This window comes from Stegastes partitus, unplaced genomic scaffold (genome assembly GCF_000690725.1).
Source record: "Stegastes partitus isolate 25-593 unplaced genomic scaffold, Stegastes_partitus-1.0.2 Scaffold26, whole genome shotgun sequence".
NCBI lineage: Eukaryota > Metazoa > Chordata > Actinopteri > Pomacentridae > Stegastes > Stegastes partitus.
Window position 1 is genome coordinate 206,985 of NW_007577757.1, and position 23,503 is coordinate 230,487.

At 40.2% G+C, this 23,503-nt stretch overlaps 1 protein-coding gene and 1 long non-coding RNA gene across 3 annotated transcripts in view; both read right to left on the minus strand.

The window, feature by feature from the left end:
* The window catches only part of LOC103369019 (uncharacterized), a 703,792-nt gene that overhangs the window by 132,190 nt on the left and 548,099 nt on the right, over positions 1 to 23,503 (minus strand). The window lies entirely within an intron of this gene.
* tango2 (transport and golgi organization 2 homolog (Drosophila)) lies at positions 658 to 23,285 on the minus strand. Of its 2 annotated transcripts, none has more exons than XM_008297495.1 (9): positions 23,157 to 23,285; positions 22,203 to 22,325; positions 15,256 to 15,344; positions 13,074 to 13,193; positions 12,445 to 12,562; positions 3,647 to 3,714; positions 3,304 to 3,457; positions 1,976 to 2,080; positions 658 to 1,560 (listed from the first exon to the last, which is right to left on the minus strand). In XM_008297495.1, exons 2-9 carry the CDS (start codon positions 22,256 to 22,258, stop codon positions 1,440 to 1,442), a joined length of 831 nt encoding a protein of 276 aa, XP_008295717.1. In that variant the 5' UTR covers positions 22,259 to 22,325; positions 23,157 to 23,285; the 3' UTR covers positions 658 to 1,439. The 2 variants fall into 2 exon arrangements, with proteins under 2 accessions (XP_008295717.1, XP_008295725.1); XM_008297503.1 differs by having other exon boundaries at positions 3,304 to 3,454; positions 23,157 to 23,284.

A 23,503-nucleotide genomic window follows, 5' to 3' on the forward strand; every position in this document is an offset into this window, starting at 1 on the left:
CACTGTTCACACAAAGTTGTAGGTCAGCAGTAATAAACAGCATAGTAATAAAATACAGGGATGCTGGTGGCACTTTTTAGTTACATAAGGTAAACAGTGAAATAAAATACTGTAGCAGCATTTTAAACTGGTTGAGATAAGTAGTGTATTTTTGTGGGTTTGAACTACAATAAGAAAACTACTGGTGTAACTAATAACATCAAACATGGCTTTGTGATGCATCCTGCAACTACTATTTGTAAAAACTGTAGCGAGATCAAAAATGTGTTAAAATATTAATCAAAAATGTTATCAAACGTGGACTCCTGCTTTTACTTGCACCTGCTGCTTTTAACTCAGGCCGCAGCTGGTGAAATGCATCCCCTTATAGTCCAATGTGTAAAGAGGGTTACTCTAAATTGACAACAGATATTCTTTTTTTTTTTTTTCTTTCACACCGAGATTTATAAACCACTTAATAGCTAAATTAAGGTTAGTAAGTGGGAATATCTGTCCTGTTAAATTACGGTCTCAGCTCTTGTATGAATAAAATGTGCAGAAGAAAAATATATTTAGTAACAGTGAAAGCCTGCTACGTTAAGATATAGAGTAAAATGCCTAAAATCACCTGACAAGTGACTGAACATGTGGTTACTGGAAAACATGACAATTCAAATGTGAGGGTTTGGATAAATTATTTTTATTGTCAAGTAGCTGTAAAAATGCATTATTCTGCCATGGAAGAAATCAGAGATCCAGTGGCAGAAACTATTTCATTTCATTCAAGACTCCAATATTAGTTGCATCCAACATTGAGACAGATGTTGTGCAGAGTTGGGACATAACTACTTAAAAACCAGTAACACAGTTATGGTAATCAGAGACTTAAAAAGTAATAAGTAACCTTTATATGTGGCGATTACTGTGAATTTAAATCAGATTACACATTCTCTAGAAAAATATTGATGATTCAATGAATTCTCATAGGATGCTATTTCAACCTGAAGTCTGAAAATTGTGCATAAAGTGTATATTCACTCAATATCATGGATTTAAATGAAATAAAAATCTCACTCCAACAAGAATAAATTAGACTGAATTACAATAATTGTGTGGCTACCAGCAATCAAAGTAAAGCAAAGTAATAGATTGGACTTTTTGAAGTCACCCAACCCTATTGTTCTGTGACATGTAGGTAAAGTATTTTCCTTAACAAAATTCTAAATGTCCTTTGGCAATATTTTAAATTAGCACACATTTTCAAGAGATGTATTTTAACTTAAATCAAGAATAAGAAGTACATATCACTGATGCTGATGAGGCAGCTAGTGACTAGCTGATGAAAAAGTGCAGATGAGTCTTCATGTTCACACAGCTGCTACTATGGTGAAGTGCAGCTGGAGGAAGGGGGGGCGAGTGTGATGCACAAAGGCACAGAGTGGGTTTCCTCAATCATGTCTTCACGCCTGCAGTTTGAACTGGAAAGAATTGGTGCTCCATTTGCTTGTGTCACAGTTGAGCATGGTGCGCTCTGTGAAAGTCACATTCCCTTCTGCATCTATCAGGATTATTGTGTTGGTCCTGAATGGGCAGGGACACAAAAGTTACAGAATTAATATACAAAAATAAAATTCATATGGAAAGAAAAACACTAAAGACAACCAAAACCTTTTTAAAAAAAATCTAATTTGAGGTTTTAGCCCCTTATCAAAAATGAGCAAGCAGAGCCTGGCTAAATGATGCATTGATGGCTGTGGGAAGCGCTGACCCTATGACCTTTTGGCTGCAGGACAGTCGCTGTAGCAACTAATCCACGGTGCCATCACAGTGCACACAATCCCCTTTCATTTTCTCACTGTGAAGGACTGATTACACTGGGGATTGTCGTGTACCAGCAGTTTTCTGTTCTCTGCGATCCTGCAGCCCAGCATAGCCCTGTCAGTCACCATATTTGGAGAGAGAGGAAACAGATTTGGCGTGGGTGGAAGACACTGACCTTGTGCCATAATGAGGGGAGCGAACACACACAGCTGACAGAGCCTGGATCATGTGCTTGCTGTAGCCATCACCCTGGCTCTCTTGAACAGGATCAGGTGCGTTCCTGGTAATCATACCCACAACAGATGTTTATTCCAATACACCATTCCCTGTCATATACAAGGTGTGTCAGAAAAGTTCCAGGGCTGGTGTCACAAAAAGATATATTTCAAATACAAACTACAAGTTTTCTACTTGGAAGTAATCCCCCTGGAGTCTAACACACTTCCCCAGACTTCTCTGCCACGCTGCCATGCACTCCTGGAAGGATTCTTCCGGGATCCTCTGTACCATCGTCATCACAGCCATCCTGATGTCGTCCACGTCTTCAAAAGGAGTTCCCTTGATGACCCCGTTGAGTTTGGGGAAGAGGAAAAAATCCCACTGAGCCAGGTGGGGTGAGTAGGGAGGTTGCTCCAGCACGGCGATGTTCTTCTCAGCCAGGAACTGTCGGATGCTCAGGGCATTGCGAACAGATGTGTTGAGCAGTCTTGTTCTGCCACAACTCTCGCCTCTTCTTGCGGACTGAACGAAGCAAATGCTGCAGGATCTCTTTGTAGACATGCTGGTTGATCGTCTGATGGGAAAAACTTTTTTGGTTTGAAATATATCTTTTGTGACACCAATCCTGGAACTTTTCTGACACACCTCGTAGTCCATGCAACATATTTAGGCCAAGTATTTGCCTTATCACATATACACATTAATATGACTTTCAACTCTAGAAGATGAAGGCTGTTTGGAAACTTTCTCTCGACTTGCATCTCCACAATTCAGATAATATCTCCGGCAAAAAACAGGTCATGCAGTTGCTGCATCTTGATTTATTTAAAATATATACACAACAGTTAGTTTACAAATGTGCCTGATGAAGCAGCAGCTAAACTCAACTCGACACGACAAAAACACCACAGACCTATCAGATAAACCTTAAACTAAGTATCTATACCAGTTATTTAGAAGCAAAAACTAAGCACATTGACCACAATATAAAGGTTATGCAGTCTGTACAGCACAGTTTCGCCATTTAACAAATAGTCTGAGTAAGTTTCTGCAGGTTGCCTTACACCTTCCAGGTGATGACAAAACTCCAGGATGTTACTACGCTCAATCAAAAATAAGTTACTACATGTTGGAGGGACTGTACATGTAAATGCCCTCTACCTGTTCTGTAACATAAAGCCCCTAAGTCAAAATAAAACTAACGAAACACCAATTTTGATGCATAGTATTAGTATTGTGTTTTAAATAGGGATAAAGAGTGTCTAAGTGGTGCTCATCACTCACAGTTCCTCATTATTAAGGACGTTTAGCAGCTCTTGCACCAGTCCGTCACAGGACAGGGACTGGTCACTGACCACGTTGGAGAAGTGACGTTTGCCTTGCAGAAGTTTCCTCCATGGAGTGTCCAGCAGAGAATTACTGAGGCCATAGATTCCTGCTGAGGGGCATATGAAAAATACACACAAATACATACACGCATGAGCTCTGTTGGTGTCCTTTTTGGAAAGACAGTCAGAGAGCAACATCAACATGGAAATGTCAGGCTAACATGAACGGGCCAAAGGCAGAGAGAAGAGGTAAATGTGAAATGAATGGTTTCTACAGCAACCATATTAAAAACACAGACCTGGATTTAGACGGATGGGTTCAGGGCTGCCTCTGTTTCCATAGTAACACACAATGTCTTGTTTGGCTCTACATGGGACACAATAAGATGGAAAATTAGGCACTGTATTGAATGATAAACTTGTTTATGTCGAATACTGAATGCTCTGTCAAGAGTCATAATACTACTGTGCTCCTAAAAAGAAGGGAAATGCAGCACAGATGATGTTCAAAGGTAGGCTCCTCAGGGGAACATGGAAGATGACTGCTGAGGGTGAAAGAGAATATCCACATTGCCCCACACAGTATTCTTTAATGCTTGCTTTTCTTTGCAGTCCTGGAAAAAAGGAATTAAGAAACATGTTTCATTTGTGAAGGTAAATCAAATGGGAAAATACTAAACACCATACCGTAACTGCAAAATTTAAATGTTTTCCTAATGGGACAACTGGGTAAAATTAAGGCTTCAAAACACAAATTAGTGCTGCAAACACCTTTGACTACCACAAAAACCATTTAGTTATGGTGTTAGATCTCCTCGCAAAGTCCTCAGTTAGAGGGAATTTATTCAGTCTGAAAAATCTATCCGACATCAAGGGCATCTGTCACGGCTTTGGTACAGGAGAGTGAATAATAAATTATGACCAAATCCTTTGAACCAGTAGGGGAATGAATTTTTTGATGTCAATTTTATGACAGCCATACCAGTGGCATCAGTCAATCTGAAATGTGGTGCAACACTGCTTCAACATCTAACTTGGAAAGTTTCCCAGTCAAGAGCTCGCGAGGCAGGGGCAGAATATGCTGCTGGGCTTGTAGCTGTGCAACTGAATTTATTGGATAGTTTTAAAAGCCAAAATACAAATTGGGCAAAGGAGGTCTGCCTCTGGTCTAACCCATATATCACCACAAGTAGAAAACGTCTGACAAAGAACCCATTAACAAAGATTTCATGTCATGTTAAGAGCTGAACAAAAATGAGTCTATTGCCTAATTAGTCGATCGAAAGAAAATTAACTGCCAACTATTTGGATAATCAAATCAATCGTTTGGTTCACTTTTCAAGCATCATACACTTGTTGGCTCCAGCTTCTTTATTTCCTTTAAAATGGAAATCTTTGAGTTTTGGAGTGTTGATCGGACAAAACAAGCAATGTGAAGACATCAAATTGCCCTGGGGTACTTATGATGCCTTTGTCATTATTATTTTCTACCATTTTACAGAACAAATGCATAATTGAAAAAACAATAGCTAAGTTAATCAATAGCAAAAATATATCTTGCAGCTCTTGTTAAGACTTACAGCTTGTATACTCACTGAGATATTTATTAAGAACACCATAGCACTGAGTAAAATCTTCTTTTTTTGCTTTTAATTGCATGAACTCTGCAGATTTGTCATGGTGAGAAACTTTCATTTTACAGTACGACTTCCAAAAGGTATTCTATTGGATCTGGTCTCACTGTCATTTTCTTGAAACTTGACTTTGGGACACGGTACATTGTCCTGCTTACAGTATAGTAATTAGAAGATGGTAATCTGTGCTAATAAAGAAATCCACATGCTCAGCAGCAATACTCAGGCAGGCTGTGGCATTCAGACCATGACTGACTGGTATTAAGGGGCCCAAAGTGTGCCAAGAAAACATTCTCAGCACTATTATACAACCTGCAGCAGCCTGGACTGTTGACACCAAGCTGGTTGGGTTCAAGGATTCTTTCTAGGGGTCAGCCAACATTCAGCCCAGCAGCTATTGTTACATATATTTCTGAACGGACTCCTGACAAAAAAATCAATAAAATGCACTCGTCTGCCACCCCTCTGTAGTTACCACACTGGGGTCTCAAGCAATGTCCTCCCCAAAGGGCTGACTGGTTACATGCGAGAAATAGCTATTCAACACTGAACGATAAATGTTGAAAATAATGTTTTAAGCATATTTAAAACATAACTAAACAGAAGCATTTCAACAGAGTATTGTGTTTTTGTGGCATTTGTGTTATTCTACACTTTGACACCAAGATTTCCATTTTTTTTTTTTTGCAAATATATCATCAGTTTTATGTCAAATTCAGAGCAGACCTTCTACTGCTGAAATGGAGATTTAGCAGACCAGACAAATGTTGAGTTTTGATGAGTCTGTGCCTACTGCAGTCTCTGATTTCTGTTCTCAGCTGACAGGAGTGGAACCTGACATGGTCTTCCACTGTTGTAGCCCATCCGTCTCAAAGTTTGATGTGTTGTGCATTCTAAAATGTTGCTCTGCTTGCTGGGGTTTCTAAAGAGTGGTGATCTGAGCTTTTCTTGCTTGCTTGTCAGCAGAAAACCAAACTAGGTATTCTACTCTGAACTGTTCATGATTTTACACCACAAGTTTGCAACTGTATTGCAAAAAGCCAAACGACATGAATATTTGGTAGGAAACATTGTGCATAAGAAATGTCCATGTGCCACTTCATGCTTTAGTATAGCTTGCTTATCCTTCAGTACCTTAGTTTAATTTAATGAGCAATCAACATCTATTAGGTAAACCTAACTGCACACACAAAATGATGTAAGAGACAAACAGTGTTCTTTCTCGTGCACTTTAACATACTGAATAGGTGGTGAGTGGACTAATTAAAATCATCTGATCCCATCACTTGCCTCATACCATGCTTTCCTCTGGGATATTCTTACTCCATTTTAACCTCAGCACTACTGAAACCACCGAAGGAATAATATGATGACACAGGCTGACATGAGCAAACCTCACACATTGGGGCAAAGCGTTTTCTAAAGGCAGGAAAATACATGTCCAAGCAGCTGCGAGAAAATCCTCAGAGCTGTCAGCTGACATTACACGATGTCTCTGACAACAACAAATCCAAGACCTTAATATTGTTCCTTGTACCCAAACCCAGTTGAACATTTTAAATACACAACTACATTTTTTTTCGTGTGTTCCTATGGTTACTATGAACACAGCAGTGTATGTACACAGTAGCCATTCAATGAGAACCAGATGGCACTGTAAGCTGAAGGGAAATGAAAGAATCTGTAAAGCTTTTATTTGTTGTCAGTTGTGCTGGGGGCAAACACAGTGTCTGAAATACTATTCTGATCTTGGTATTGTGACTTGAACCCAACAATACCCGAGAGGCCTGGTGTCTGTGTACACACTTTGCCAGTGATATGCATCAAATTGACTGTGGTGGTAGCAGGTGGAGGATTTGTAGAGAGATAGCTCCATTTCTGCTGTTTGAAACTGGCTAGAATATTGGTAGTCCCATCAGGTGTGCTGTGGGCTGATTTGGGTTGAGATGAGGGAACAGCAGGAGGTCGGGACCACTGGGCAGAAAGAGAATAAAGAGGGAAGAGTCAAAAACAGGCTTTTTCAGATCTCAGTCAGCGCGGTAATCAGTATGCTGGCTGGGAGACATTCTAATGAAGAGTCCTCTATACTGAGGCTGTGGAGCAGTTTCCCCATCGCCAGCTGTGGTGTAGTTGCCTGGAGATGGTTGGATGAGCTTTCAACATTATCAGTGCGGAATGTAGATGGGCATGTCGGTCGGGCTCCTGAGTAACGACAACATGCACTTTCATATTTTATCACTCACATCTGTGCAAGTGCACCCACACATGGAGACATAAAAGGAAAGTAATTGAGCAAAAAAGCTAGATTTTTTCATTTTTAATCTCTTTTTAGCCACACTACCGACGTGGCCCTTTGGATGGCAATGTTGGCCTATCAGTCAGTCCACCACTTTGGTTCAGACTGAAACATCTCCCCCCCAAAAATATTAGACAGATTATCATGAAATTTGGTACAAAATAATGTATCCTAATAATTTAAGTGATTTGCTGACATTTCCGCAAGTATAACCATACGGCTGACAGTTGTGGTGTCAAGCAAAAAAAAAAAAAGCTCAACTACTGGATAGATTGCCATGACATTTAGTTCAGATATTAGTATTACTCCCAGGATATATTGTAATTACTTTGCAGATCCAGTGACATTTTATATCAGCATGAGGTCATGATTTCACTTTTCTCAGTGCACTGGTTTATGACTAAATATTTGCAAAACCAATGACATTCTCATTAGCCTGTGTGCTAGCAGCTAATTAGCAAGGGTTAGCATGTTAACAAGGGAAATTAGACTGTTAAATGTGGCAAACAAAGTTTTCATCTAGGTAACGAGAACATAGGTTGGCTTTGATATGCCGGGAGACACATCGGGAGCAAGATAAGTAAACGTCATGACTGAACATTTCCACCTGGAAACTGTAAGGATTCAGACTTACAGGGTTTCATATTCAGAAAAGCAAACTATCTTGTTAAGGGTGGAACTTTCTGTGCCATTACTCTTCACCTCTATTCTTACTTCCTAGTTCTAACGATAAGGCTGTATTACTCTTAAAACACTTAAAATTACATCCTTCCGTTGTGTAGTAGTAGTGAGTAGTTTTGAAGTGTTTTAACAGTTGAAGACAAGCCAGTGTATTCAAGCTGCAGCAAGCAGTGGAGGTGGGGGTGTAGATAGAAGCGAGAACCTTCTAGATCTGCATATTCTAGAGGAAGCAGCACTGTAGAGCTACATTTAAGGGTTTTCTTTGTGGAGATAAACTTAAATGTGTAATTTTGATACACAGAAATGAGTTTTTAGAGATTAAGTCAATGACTGAAGAAGGTCTACATACTAAAAAAAAAAAAAAAAAGGATTTCATTTTGTGACAAACTTTCGCTGTAGGATACACAGTATGTACAAAAACTGGAGTGTGAGTCACTTCTCCTGTCTGATAAAAACTCACAACTGCAAAGCCAAAATCAACTTTTGTTGTAAAGTTTGACATTTTTGTGACAATATGAAGACATTTGGGTTCACTCAGTGAACAATGAAGTGCTTACTGTGATCCACTGCTAATTCTGGTCAGGACAAACTCCAAGAGGAGGTATTTCTCCATAGGTAATGTTCAAAGCACTTGGAAAAATAACAAATACTCATAGTAGAGCCTCCTTAAAATGTTGAGAGTTCATCCACCCCCAATACTCTGGAATGTGTGTATCTGCTTCACTGCTGTGTTTCTTTTTCAGCTCGAACAAATTTCTGCCAAAAATTACAGCACATGGTTTGAGGCAATAAGACTGAACCACTTTCTAAAGTTGTTTTTATAAAACTGACACACTATGTTTGAGTGAAAGTGCATTAAGGGAGGCATTTCTTTGCAGGCAAACATCAGAGGAGATATTCATTAAAATGGATAATCTCTGGGCATTGACTTTAAAGCAAGAGTGACTTAAAGTGGGATCAAAAACCAAAGCTATAGAAAAGGCAGATGAAAAGTTGGATGTGGAGCCTCGAGAGCATCAAGCAGAAAATATCTGAGATCAAAATTTAAATATATATGGTATTAGCTCCACAACAGCAAGGCTCTGTAGAATGTTCTGGGAACTGCATGGCTGCCACTGACCTAATCACTCACATGTACAGCTCAGCCCAACATGGGTATATATTATTAATCAGGGGGTACTTGTGAAGCATTGTAACTAAAAAGGAGCAATACATAAATTGTGGACAAATGAAACTATTTTTAATGATAAATATATCAATCTTTCGTTGAAATGCATCTCAATAATAGATTTCAGATACTGAAACCAAGTGAAGACAGAAAATGCTTAAGAATGGAGGACACATCCTGTCCCCCACTGCCCACACACCATAAATCATGTCTCTGGTTACAGATGAATAAGAAATCCTCTAATTGTAATATAGAGCTTACTCTCTATCCACCAGATGTAGTTATTGATTCGGAAAGAAACCAGACGCCTTATTTCCTCAGGGCTGCTGGACACACTACAGTGGAAAACAAATAGGCTGGTAATGATGGTGTTTATTAAAAAGATCAAGGCTTTCTTTTTGTCACCGCGTGCCATCTCTATCTGCAGCGAACGTGTCTCCCATCAGACGGGTGTCTGAGGGGAAAAAACATATGCCGTATTTTCACGCAGTAAAGCTCCGCTGACTGATTTCAGCCCCAAATGACAACCCAGTCAAAACGAAGTACAAAAGGCATTATTACAGCATAAACAGGCATTTTGCTAGCATCTTATGAGTTTGAGGTGGGACCTCATTCTTTCATTAACAAGGAAAACCATCAAGCAGAGGCGCGACTACAGCTCCTGGTCTTAACAAGGATATTTGCATATCCTGATGGCTTCAGCCTACCAGAAAACAACTGTTAAGCCATCTAGCTGCTGTTGTGGGTTCAGTCATATGTGAAGAGATAAATCGAAGGGTTGTCAAAGCTAGGAATAGTTCTAACACTTCTGGATTGAGGCTGCTACTATAGCTGATGTTTCATACAGATATACCAGTGACCTTTACAGACCCCCTCTAGTGAAAATCTTGTTAACATGCCCACAGAGTATTTTTTCTTTGCTCGATGACACATCATGAGACAAATAAGTAGTTAACACCATTGTTGAGCATTTCCACCTGAACCCTGCAATGTCAGTAACACAAATTCAGACTTTTGTATCATTATTCCTCGTCAGAAACAATTTTAGGTTTGAACATGAATGGCTGAATTACTCCGTTATTACAACTTGCTATTGTGTAGCACAGAGTAGTTTTGCAGTGTTTGAACAGAGTGGTAGGTGAGCTGGAGTGCTCAAAGTGCAGGGGAGGGGTGAATGGAGAGAAAGGCAGGGACTTCATAAATCTGTACATTCTAAAGGAAGGAACAGTGTAGAGTTACAGCTAAGCTGTTTTAAGACAAGCGGGGGATTATTTTCATGGAAAAATGCCTAAATAACTAAGTTTGATGGACAGAGAAGAGTTTTTAGGAGTCAAATTACAACCGGAGAGGGACTTGCATGTGCTCTTTGGAATCCAAGATGATTTCACTCAGTTGATAAGAGTCTGCTTCACTCTCCACATGATAAAGTCTTGTGCTCAAGGGACTTGCATGAGCTCATAATGGGCATTTAAAAAGGTTGGAGAGTGCTGTCTAATTTTTAAAAAATCCAAAGTGTAATAGTAAAAATGTAAGAATGGGTTAAAAAGTATTTTTCTCTGCTCTCACATTAAGTGGCAAAAGTTAGCTTATTCAGCTATGAGCTTAACATTACTACAAACACTACTGAAGTCACCAAGGGTCCAAAACCAGAGGCCATTTTGCATTCAAGTGTTTTCTAGGATTGGGGGTCCTGATGCTATGTCAGTGTGTGGGATGTTAGTAGCTTGGTCCTGCTCTTTATTGGACAGATGGAAGTTTTCCCTCCAGCACTTCACAACTATCTGAGACAGCCTTATGATCGCCAAACACTGGCTGGTCACCGAGTAAAGGTTTTTCTCTTGTAACATTAAAAATGAAATATGTGGAGAGTAAAGCATAACTCTAACCTCTGTCTTGCTTGTTCAAGTGTATAAGCCCAGCAGCCAAACAGGGCTATGTTAGAATGAAATAGCAGTCTGACTTTACAGTTCTTCTTGACGTAATAGGTCTTGGAAAAATGTACTATGCTGCATTAAAAGGACTATGCTGTTTCTCCTAAGATCTCCTAAGTGTGGATCAGAAGACCCTTTACCTGCAGCTTTAGCTTAACTCCATTACTACCATATGATAAGTGTAGCCATCAAGTTCATTTTAAGACCCTATTGGGTTCATTTTATAACAACTCAGCTGGGAACTAAAGACCTAGCTTAATAAATTAGCAAGCTACCGCTGATAAAATCTGCCAGATGACAGTTGATTGCAGGCACTTCAGCTTGCAAAGTCATCTTATCAGCATGTTATCCATCATGCTGGAGGTGGACAGAAATGCTAGGCTGGCATTATAGTTTCAAAAAAATGACATTATAGGTGTAATTAAGACCACTATACCGATCTCCCGAACCAAAATGCGATGCTGAAAAATGTGAAAGTACGGATGTGCAAGCTTAAGAAAATCCCTTTGAGGGGGAGATCCTGCTCGAGGCCATGTTACCAGGATACACAGATCATGACACCAAACTCCACTGTGGAAGCACTCCTTTTTTTTTTTCCTTTCTTCCACACCAGGGATGCATATTGGTAGATGTGTGTGTTGCAGCTAAACCTCCAACCGCTCCCTGGCAGACACTAAGACCCGTTTCCATGCCAATTGTCTACAGGGGCCTCCACCCTGACAGATATCTCAGTGAGCACTGATCCTACTTTGATTTTTCTCCCTTTACCAGGTCACTAAATTCAGTGAAGTCAGGCTGGAGCAGCAGACGAAGGGGAAAAAAAAACGAAAAACCTTTCATTATTTTTAATGCTGTCTAGATTTTCTTTGTCTAACACCCTGAAATATGAACAGGTGTTCCTTTAGAATTTTAATGCTGGCTCGTTCACAGCTCAGCATCTGAGATTTCTTTTCGGTTCTGCCTGCTTAGCACTCCAGAGATGAAGACATTGCTTTTGTGGTTACATTCCAAGGTAAGGCCAAAATTCACAGGAACAGATCTACAGCTCATTCTCTGTGAGTTCCCGGAAAAAAAAAAAACCTTTAAGTGAGCAGGAATCTGCCACCGTCTCTGGAGTGTAGACCACAAGAAGTCACAATATAAAAAGAACACGCAGCAGTCTTAGGTGGCCATATTACGTATTTTTTCTGACTCTGTGGAATAAATTTCATCTTGTCAAATCTACCATGTTGAAAATAAAGCTGGTAGCTGGTAGACAAGTCTATTTTTTTTTCTTTTTACAACCAAGTCTCGGTGTAAATACTTTCCCAGAGTATATATAGTTTGACTCACCTCTATCAGTGGAGGAACGTACACTCAGATGGATTTCATCACACCTTTCACTCACTTGAACTCTGCTGTGATGAGGTTGAAGCCGTTGTACAGATGGCCTTCTGCCGACACCTTCTTCAGGTAGGAGTAGCTGTCCATATCCTTTTCCATAAGGTAGTTAGACACTAAAAATCCTGCAGATTAACAAAAGGAAAAATAAATAATTCTTACATTTTTCACTTAATAAACCCTGACTAGATGTAATAGAAACCAAATAAACACAAATACAGTATCAACATCAATCCATTATCTATACACCGCTTAATTCTCACTAGGGTCGCGGGGGGGCTGGAGTCTATCCCAGCTGACTTAGGGCGAAGGCAGGGGACACCCTGGACAGGTCGCCAGTCTATCACAGGGCCACACTTAGAGACAGACAACCAAGTACACTCACATTCACACCTACGGGCAATTTAGAATCACCAATTAACCTCAACATGTTTTTGGACTTGTGGGAGGAAGCCGGAGAACCCAGAGAGAACCCACGCTGCACGGGGAGAACAGTATCAACATAAACAACGAAAAATGAAACACTTACATTATCAAATAAATCTTAAGTATGATCATTTAATAGGACACTTGGCGATTTTAATAATAGGCATTTTATCAGTGAATATATTTGTGGCTTTTTCACGTTTGGCTTACCTCTTCCTTGTGCATCAGGGTTAGGTCGTCCTTCCATGTAGTTGGTGATCGCAGCCAGCTTTCCCCTCCTGCTGATCCCCATCCATGACCCGCCTTCCTTTCCATATTCTAGGTCTAGGCCTTATAAACACAGAAGCAGTAAAATGTCACACACATGTTATAATGCGTGTTATGTTCATGAAGATTAAATGAAAAGGGCAACCGCAGTTCACAGGTTAGTCTTTGTTGTAGACACCACCCAGTGAAAATCAAGGTTTTTAAATTGTTACCATGTTTATGTGGTGTTTATAACATCACGAGTAAACTTAATGTTAAAAAAGAGTCATGGGTGAGCGGGTGTGACCGAGCCGCTGTGAATAAGAAGGGGTGAATGTAGAGAGAGATGGGGACTTTATAAATCGACATATTGTAGAGGAAGCAACGGTGTAGAAGTAAATCTAAACCATTTTAGGAAAAATAGGCATTAATTTTATGAAAAAAAACATATCAAACAATCAAACAATGTCTAACTCTGATAAACAGAGATGAGTTTGTATGGGTTAAATCAACAAGAGGGACTTTAAGAAGAAAATTGGGGGGAAAAAAATGATTTATGTGTATAATGTTCATGATGTTTCTCAGACAGAAATGCATCATTTGTCATTGACTATTGTAAATGGAAATGAAGACAGCGTTCAACTGGTTGACATCCAGTTAACTTTAGTTAAAACACAGCAGGTCCGCTGAACATGCAACAATTCAAATATGCAAAAATGTACAATTATTTAAAGCATTTCAACAATTAGGAAATCAAATTTACAATGAATAATTAAGTAAATTAATCTATACATACTGGGCTCCTTTTCCCAGGAAATTTCAACTTTTACGAGCATTGGTATCAAATTACATGTTTCTTTTCGGGCATTATGGGCGTGTAAAATATAGTGCTGGTGAATACTGACTATCATTTCATGAGTAATCTCTTTTTTCACTTATAGCATTGTCTATACAACAACAGAAAAGGTCCCTTAAAAAGTTCAACCTACAAACTTTAAAGCAAAAAGTGAATAAATATGACAGGAAACAATACTGAATATTAACTTGCTTCCATTGAGATACACCATCATACTAAAATAAATAAATTGTAGCTGACATCAAACTCACAAATCAGAGCAAGTATATAACGTGTATGTCCTTTAACATGTCGTCTAATTGGACTATCTTCATGTGTAGTAGTGGCAGTAATTGAATAAATTCAGTCCCTGACTAAATAAGCTGTTTTTGTTTCACACTGCTCTTCTCCACTCGACACAGGAAAGGTAGGGTCCTGTAAGTCTGCTGCACTTCCTGGTAATCAATAAAGACAGGTCCACTTACACTGACAGTGACCAAGAGAGCCAGACCGTCCTATTCCTCTGGGAGCTGGACGGTAAGCTAGCCTGTTCCCACTGGGAGCTATAGCTTACTTCCCTTCTCGTCATGCTATGTCTCCTTCAGGGCCCTGCTGCTGCCCTCCACCCCCTCACCCGGCCCCCTCTTCTCCCCAGCTCCACAGATAAGGCAGAGCCATTTATTCCTGTCACACCGCATAAAAACAGCCATCAATTAAGGGCCCACTAGTAGAGTCCTGACCCCTCTATTACAGAGGGGAGAGGAGACCGATGAACAACGAGGCTATCTCTGCGTTTCCTCCTTTAGCAGGAAAAAAAGGATGATTGATTTCCTGTGCTTGGCCATAATGTGTATTGGACACCAGTCAATTAAATATAGTTTACTGCGGGTGGGGATGTTCTGTGACGGAGCAGAGGAGAATTGGATTCTGAGGGTGAAGGAGACAGATTTTTCCTTGATTATTGAAAGCTATTTAGCCTTGAATGTCACTGTAGACAAACACTGCTAAAAAGCTCACATCTGCTGTGTTTTCACATCCTCATCAAGCCAAGACAGTTTTTTTTTTTAAGTCTAACACATACATTTGTACAACAGCACATTTCCAATCTTAATGGGACTTAACTGGTTTAAAAATGCTTAAATGCATGAAAACAATGCACCCTAAAAGTACAACTCACTTGTTTAATGATTATGTATACCCTTCCGAAGCACGATGTTATACAGACATTTATTCTACTGATTACGTGTAATTGCAGGGTAGTGAAACGATGAGTGGTGAGCTCGTCTGATGGTCTCAAATGCGCCCACTTACCGCTGAGGATCTCGCTGTTGGTCCCCCAGAAGTCTGCAGCTTTGGATGGTCTGTTGTACAACTCATCTCTGTTTGCAGCCAAAATTAGCCTGAGGAGATGGAAAGAGTGTGTGAAGTAATTTACTTACTTTTGATCATTCAGTGAGTCTTTTTCATTCAGTTTTTACATGAATCTAAGAATATAAGCCTCCATGCTCCTGTTGTCAAATAAGCACTTGGCTGTAATGTGTAATGTGATCAATCATCCGATGTCAGATATCCCTCCAGTGAAAAATGACATTGTCACAATTTGTACAGAGTCCGTAACAGTGAACACAGCGGGATTTTATACTGGCCTTGATTTACACAGGTGATCATTATACAAATGAGCTGGCAGACCGCTTGTCACGGAGCAATTTTCTGGTTTTCAAGCTTAATAAATGCCTTATATGAGTCTAGGATCCTTCAAGTCGAGCATCTTATTTTAGAAATTAATGCAGAAGATACAAAAGATTGAGGTTACGAGGAGGAGGTGGTCCTTTGATGATGACCAAAGAAGAAAGGATCAAAAGGAATGTGACAGGGAAAAAAAAGGGACAAGCCAATATAGTAGCTACAGACAACCGGTCTTAACAGAGAGACAGAAAGATGAAAAAGAGCTTCTGATCTAAGTTAAAAGACTCTAATGCACTAGGTGTATTGGTGCAATATAGCAGCCTGGCCCAATTACTTTTTATTTTATGATTTCAAACGCTTTGCCTACACTTTGACTAACTCAAACCATTTTCCATAATACAGACTTTAGATGTACGGATACCTCTTGCTTCTTTTTGTTGCTACTGTTTTCATTAATTTTAGAAAAAAATGAAAAACAGCATGAGTGATGTGATTAAAATGAATATTATGATAATTAACACCGTTATCCTAATCCTGATACTGCAATATTATTAAAGTTTCTAAAATCTTTCTATATCTCTTAATTTCACTGACTGCAGATGCATCAGTCATTACACTGATCAAATACTACATTAAAACCACTGACGAGTGAAGTGAATAACATTGATCGTGTCGTGACAATGCAAACGTTCTTACATTATGATGGATCCTGGCATTCATGGTGATTCTTTAATACACCAGACACTGGCAACAGCACTCCCTAACACAGGGGTGGGCAATCCTGCTCCTCGAGGGCCACAATCCTGCATGTTTTAGATGTTTCTCTCTTCCAACACACCTGATTCAAATGATCAGCTCATCATCAAGCTCTGCAGAAGCCTGACAACGATCCTGATCATTTGAATCAGGTGTGTTGGAAGAAGGAAACATCTAAACCATGCAGGACTGTGGCCCTCGAGGACCAGGATTGCCCACCCCTGCCCTAACAGCTGCCCCCAGCTGGACAGTGCACCTTGCCACATCATAGAAAAAAATGCTCAAGCCCAAGGTGTTAACCCACCAAACTCCCCAGAGCCGATTAAGCACTAGCAGAATGTGCCAGAACAAGCCTGATCCACAGAGGTCACACGCCATAAATCAGAGGACCCAAAAAATCTGGTGCCACTCTCTTTTTTGCCAATGACACCACAGGAAATTCTCAGATGTCTTATATATAGCGCTTTTATCCAAAGCACTTTACAATGTGTTTCTCATTCACCCATTCACACACACATTCATACACTAATGGTGACAGAGCTGCCATGCAAGGTGCTGCCTGCCATTGGGAGCAACTTTGGGTTCAGTGTCTTGCCCAAGGACACTTCAACTGTGGAGGGGTGGGGAATCAAACTGCCAACCTTGCAACTGGAGGACAACCCACTCTACCACCTGAGCCACAGCCGCCCAACAGTTGAGGCTGTTGTTACAGGACGAGGAAAGCCAATGTAATATTAGTCAGGTGTCTTTAATGTTTTGGCTGATTACTAACTAAAACACATTTTGGAGAAATGTGCACAAGATTATCTACATTGTACACAATAACAACCATAAAAACAATGAATGTCACTCTGCAAATAGCTTCAATGAAGTGTTGGAAAATGCCCCTGATGTCACAGAGCTACTTGTTATACGGGGGAAAGAAATAATGTTAGGGGTTAAAACAATTTGAAAGAACATTGTATAGGTAAATCACCTCATCTACATCTCGTTTTGCAATGCTGGCTGCGCCTGCCACATGTAAGTAACCTCTGTTTTTTATCCCATTCTAAATGAGTTTTTTATTGCCAAAGCAAGGCTACAACACAAACATTTACTGCTGCAAACAAGAGCAAACAGCCTGAGCAAGAGTGTGTTCTGATTTACAATAAATCCCCTTGAATGTGACACTTAAGTCTGACACAGACTGCTTGTCAGTTAAGCACTGCACTACACTTTGACCTGTGTTATTATTATTCAGAGTAAGTCACAAAGTAATGATGCCATTATGTTCACGGCCATTAACAAAGAGACACTGCATTGCGACCTGTATCTAATGCCGCTTCGGCCATTAGTTCCTACATGCCTTTACTAGCAGGCCATGGCTGTCAATTGTGTAACAAGTAAACGTAACATCACTTAGTGGCTATATATCCTCACTTAGCATCTATTACCCAACATTCACTTTACAACACACATGCACACAACCTCATCCAGCTCATCTGTCTTTTGCAGCGGTTACAAAACACATAAAACAATTATACTCTTGCTCTGAGGAAAAGGTAACCTCTTCATCATGCCATGTGAGTTTTGTAAACAGAAATTAACATTTTAGCAGAGCATCATGTTGTTTATTTTTCATGCACTGTTGCCATTAAAGCTAATTGTACCTTTGCAGAGCTTGTATTAGAGTCTGCAGAGTTGTGGATTTAAAGACATTTATACACCCGTTGGGCAAACCACACATGCAGGGGGGGGGACAGGCATTTATTGACCTTTACAATAGCTGTATGTTCCTTGTGAACTTGGTAATGGTCCTCCCATTAATCTTTCAGGATGGGTGTATGGATCCTGTTAAGAACAAACAAATAAACCAAATTGGCCTAACAGGGGTCAACCTTGGTGAATCAAGGCCTACTGACAGTCTGCTCCCATGGCACTGTGTGAGCCACTGCTGCTCCTGAAAACAAAGCTAACACTAATGATGCTACACAGGAGACAGCATCTGCTATCGGATCCTGAGGGGAAAATCCCATGCGAGCGGCTCAGATCAGAGCAACAATCAGCCAGCTGCATCATGTAGGAGGGAGTGAAAGAAGCAGAGAGGTATCAGAGCTCATCAGCATTCAACTCTGCTGCTTTTCTACTCAACAAACACGCTCGCTTGTGGACTTACATATTCAAGGATATTTGTGATTCCCATAGGATGGCTCCTTGTGATTTTGGTGAGCCCTTGACATTTCATCTCTGCGCTGTCGTCAACAATTCATACGGAGACACATTTTTATGGAATAAAACTATAGATACTCTGAACTTTTCTGACAGTTTTGGTTACTTCTCATCTAAAAGCAACCATTAGTAGATTTAGCATAATTTAAATTATAAAGAGAAAATCTGAAGTCCCTCTCCGGTTGTCTAAAAACTCATTTCTGTGAAGCTACAAATGTAGTTGTTTTTTTTGTTTTTTTTTCTTGAAAATGAGAAAAAAATGGCTTAGATGTAACACTACACCACGGCTTCCTCAAGAATGCGTGGGACTTCGACAGTCCCTGCCACTCTCTACGCTCACCCCTCCCCATTAGCAGCAGCACAAGGTTTCTAGCTAATCTATGACTCTGGTCAAACACTGTAACACTATCTTACACTGCACAAGGACAAGCTGTAATATTGGAGTAATGGTACACATGTTTGAGCCAGAAACGGATTCTGAAATGATACAGAAAGTCCCACCCAGGAGTGTTTATAAGGCTTGCTACATATGAAACGCCACAAGCTTGAATCAATCAATCTTGCATTATATACAAAACACCACACAGAGATGCTATCAAGGGTAAAAAGTAGATTTTCACCGGAGGGGTCACCAAAGTCATTAGATTCATTCTCTGGGCCCCCTGGTTATAAGCACCAATTCTGCTGACATAATAATCCTTCCACTGATCATCTGCATGTGTTGCAAATATGTGCAAATTCAGAAAAATATGCACAAGTTCAAAAATTCCAAGTTCATGGTGGTTTTACAGGAAAAGCCACCAAGGTCAGCAGGATTCCTCCTCTGGGGATAATTAATGTCCAAATAAAATTTGATGAAAATCTATCCAATGGCTGTCGAGATATTTCAGTCTGGTACAAAGCAATGAACCGACAAACCAAATCTATTTGGCAGGCTGTCATCATATATATCAGTCAGCCTCCACTTTAAAACCACTGACAGGTGAAATGAATAACATTGATTATCTCATTACAATGCAATGTTCTGCTAGGAGACCTTGGGTCCTGGCTCTTTTGTGGACACGTACCACCCACCTAAACATTGTTACAGAACACATTAAGGTTGAACAACTGATCAAAATGTTACTGAAATTGCAATAAGGGGAGTTTAGTATCCAATTTGCACACGCTGCAATTTTTTGATAAAGGCAAAATGTATAATGAAATACTATTACAAATTACGCATTGTGGTGATACAGAGATCTAATATTCATACATCAGAAATGATGCTTGTTTGGTACAAGCTGCAGCAAAAATCATGCCATCATTTAAAAAATGCACCTTATATTGCAATCGGAGTATCTGTCAAAAGAAGTGCAATATGTCTGTTTTGTAAGTCGTTAACCTCAATCCTGAGTTTGTGTTTCATGGTGATAGTATTCCCTGATAGTAGTGGCCTTTCTGAGCAGGATAATGTGCCCTGCCACATTGCAAACGCTACTAAGGAACGGTTTGAGGAACATGATCAAGAGTTCACCCAGCCTCCCAACTCCCTAGATCTCAGTCCGATCAGCATCTGAGAGAATGCAACAGAACATGACTGATCTACAGAGCTGCGAACCACAGGACCCAAAGGATTCCTTTCTTGTACTGCCAGATACCAGAGACATCCTAAGAGGTCCAGTATCCATGCTCTGATAGATCAGAGCTTTGTGCACCCACCAGGATCAATCCAGTATGAGGCCACAGCGTCAACTTGCTCACAACATGCCTATATATGTTAGACTTTAATTGCAGATTGCCATGAGTGACACTGTGCTTCTAAGGGGGATACACAATTCTACCCCCACCATTACAAAAGCTCCATGTAAGACTGCCAGTACACCCTTCCTTTTTTTTTTTTTTTTTTACATCTCTTCCATCTTTTTGGATGCAGCAGATACAGCAGCCTCTGGGAACTGAGCTGGTGATATTTAGATGACATTGACTAGCCTAAAGGAAGTGCTATAAATATATACAGGTCAAAATCATATGACATTGCTGCTTGGCTGATTGCAGCACCATCTTTGTTCTAAGCAGCTGAAAAAGTTGAACGAAAAAAAAAAAGGAAACAGTGCAGGGTAGAGCTGAATTGAGCTAAACTGAGTTTTGAAACAGAGAAATCTCAGCAGGTGGGTAATCAGCGAGTCATTTGTGCTGAACATGAACCCATTTAACTCCCGCAGTTACATTCCTGTCATTTTGTGCTGTGAGGGCTTTATAATTGCACTTAATAAAACTTTAATTTTGCCTTCAACCTAATTTAGTCTGCTGCACATTTACTTTGATTTAGACATCACTGTCACACAAGAACAACTACTACTGCAACTGGTAGTCTATAAATAGCCCCCAAGTGAACCACATCAGGACACAGTACGCTTCACCTTTCCCCAGGTTCAGGTCTGAGTCAGTACTCATAACACACCTCTGCTGTGATCGCCTTAGGCGGGGTCAGGCTCCCAAAGGGAAGGACAGAGATGGACTACAGCCAGCCGAAGAGCTTGCTGTCGTGCTCTGGGGGATTGTAATAAGCTGGGGCTCCACATCATGCCGTAACTCACACTGACTGCTCGTACAACACAGGACTGTGCTGCCCACTGAAAGAAGTTAGCATTTACTGCTGGGTAGGACATGTGGAGGGTACACAAGGACCAGTGGTGTAATAAAAAATGGTATGTCTGAACGAAAGATGTGTCTTACTTTCCAAGTGGCGCACTAAGCAAGTGTGGACGATAAACTAGGAGAACATTGCAGGTTCGTCAGAGTACGTCAGCAGTGATGTCAAGAATTCACATTTATTTTTATTCCAAGACAGAGTATATGTTTTCTAACTGCATGTTCAAACACTTCTTTTGCTGTTTAAGGAGTGTATGCTGTGAAAAATATTTAAAACCAGCACTTCTTTTTTTAGCTGTATGAATAAATCACTATTATATACTACTTTCCAAAAAAATACAGCCCATGTAGCACATGCAGAGTGCTTTTAAGAAAAATAACTACACAACATGTGTTTATAAGGATGATCCAAGCGTTGAGTGCAGCTGGATTTTAAGAGTATCACAAACACATTCTTTTCTGACTTGCCGCTTGAACAATGAGGTTGGTAGAGCGACGTAGTTTGAAAAGTTGTAGTTCTTGTTTTGCCCTTAAGCAAAACAATGAAGATCTACTGCAAGTATGCAGTTTGGTGGGTGACTGTCCTCTCTTGACTTCTATGCTCACACATTTGTCTAAAGACAAATGGTTTGATTTTTGTAGCACCAACTTTTGGTGTATTGAGGAATGCTGGTTAGTCATAACTTATGTCATATGTTTGGAGGCATCTTCCTTGTTTGTTCTATATGAGTTGTTATGAGTCTTTGTGCATTTAAAAAAAAAAAAAAAAAAAACTCAGCTGAAATCCTACACCGTAGCTGTAATCGTGGTTCATAGACATTTTCTGCAAATAACGCATTTCATAAGCTTCCTGGAGCGTGATCAGTGTTGCAACACTATTTTTTTCTTCGTGAGCCCTGTCTTGCACTGTATTGGTTGACCCTGAATGTAACGTCAATAGAGTCAGTGTTAACATAAATGGTTAACTGTTGTACCTGTAGGCATTTTTGGATGCAGGCCGGGGGTCAAACTTGAAGAAAATTATACACATGGATGTACTGGGGAGGGATGACAGGGGTGTCACTCAGTCCACATCTGCCTTCAAATCTTAGTCATAGCTGAGAGAGCAAAAAAAAGGGAGAAAGAAACAACAAGCATCTATGTTCAGTGTTGGAAATGTGGTCGGCGACAATATCATGGTAGTCTAGTGATTGCCGACATAAAGACATCCGCTGTGAAGCAAAAGACCAAGCTGGTGTCTTCAAATTGTGCAATGCTAACATCATTGAAGCTGAAATTATTCCTTGTGTCTGTGATCAAAAAGTATATACACATTAGCTTTGAGATGTACTAAAATATGCATCTTTCACTACCCAGTGATCAGCTCAGTACTTGGCTGTAGGGAAAACAAATATACAATTCAAATTGCATGTTGTGTGTACTTCTGTAAACATAGTCCAATTAGAACACGATATGACACGATCACGGAAGTTTATTATCTTTGTCACTGTAATGAGTGCAAAGGTCAATTAAGTAATTCCGTTACGAAACTCAGCCATGAAACATAATGCCTGGTAATGTTGTGCAGGGTAGGCTGCTATATTCATGTGACACTACCAAGCTGGTAGGTTTTAATTACTTTTGAGACAGTTATTAACATTAACTAATGGCTAACAGTCTAATAATACTAACGAGCAGCATTGTGGCAAACTCTTAATATTTTGTAGAATCCTGCTTCAAGATGAACAAGCCTAAAAGCATAACCACAGTCCACAGCGGCCGCTAACAGACAAGTATTGCTTTGTAGAGCAAAATACACAAATAACATTAGTCGTACAGCGAGTTCCAGCATAACTTACCCCATACAACAACTAGCTAACGTTAGCATAGTTACAGTCAACAACGTAACAATGGTAGACAGACAAACCCAGCAAACTTTAGCTACCTACCTAAACCGAGCTGTGGGCGACACAACAGACTGCAAATAATATTTGTTCAGCAAATTGTTTTCTACACCGTTTACTGCTGTGTAGTGTCGGCTAGCTGCGCTCACTGTCCCTTTACACTCGCTGTTGACAACTAAAAGGAAGCACTGACAGAGAGAGTGAGCTCGATTTTTTCTTCACACGCTTCATAAGCCTCCACGGCGAACGGGACGGGCCATTCTGAGTGAGCTGCCCTTATCCCCGCCTATCTTGGCACTTAAAATGACTAAAACAAGTGCGCTTCCTACAGGCTCAGATGTTCGCTGTGATTGGTCGCTTTACAGGTAAGATCCACCAATCACCAAACACCA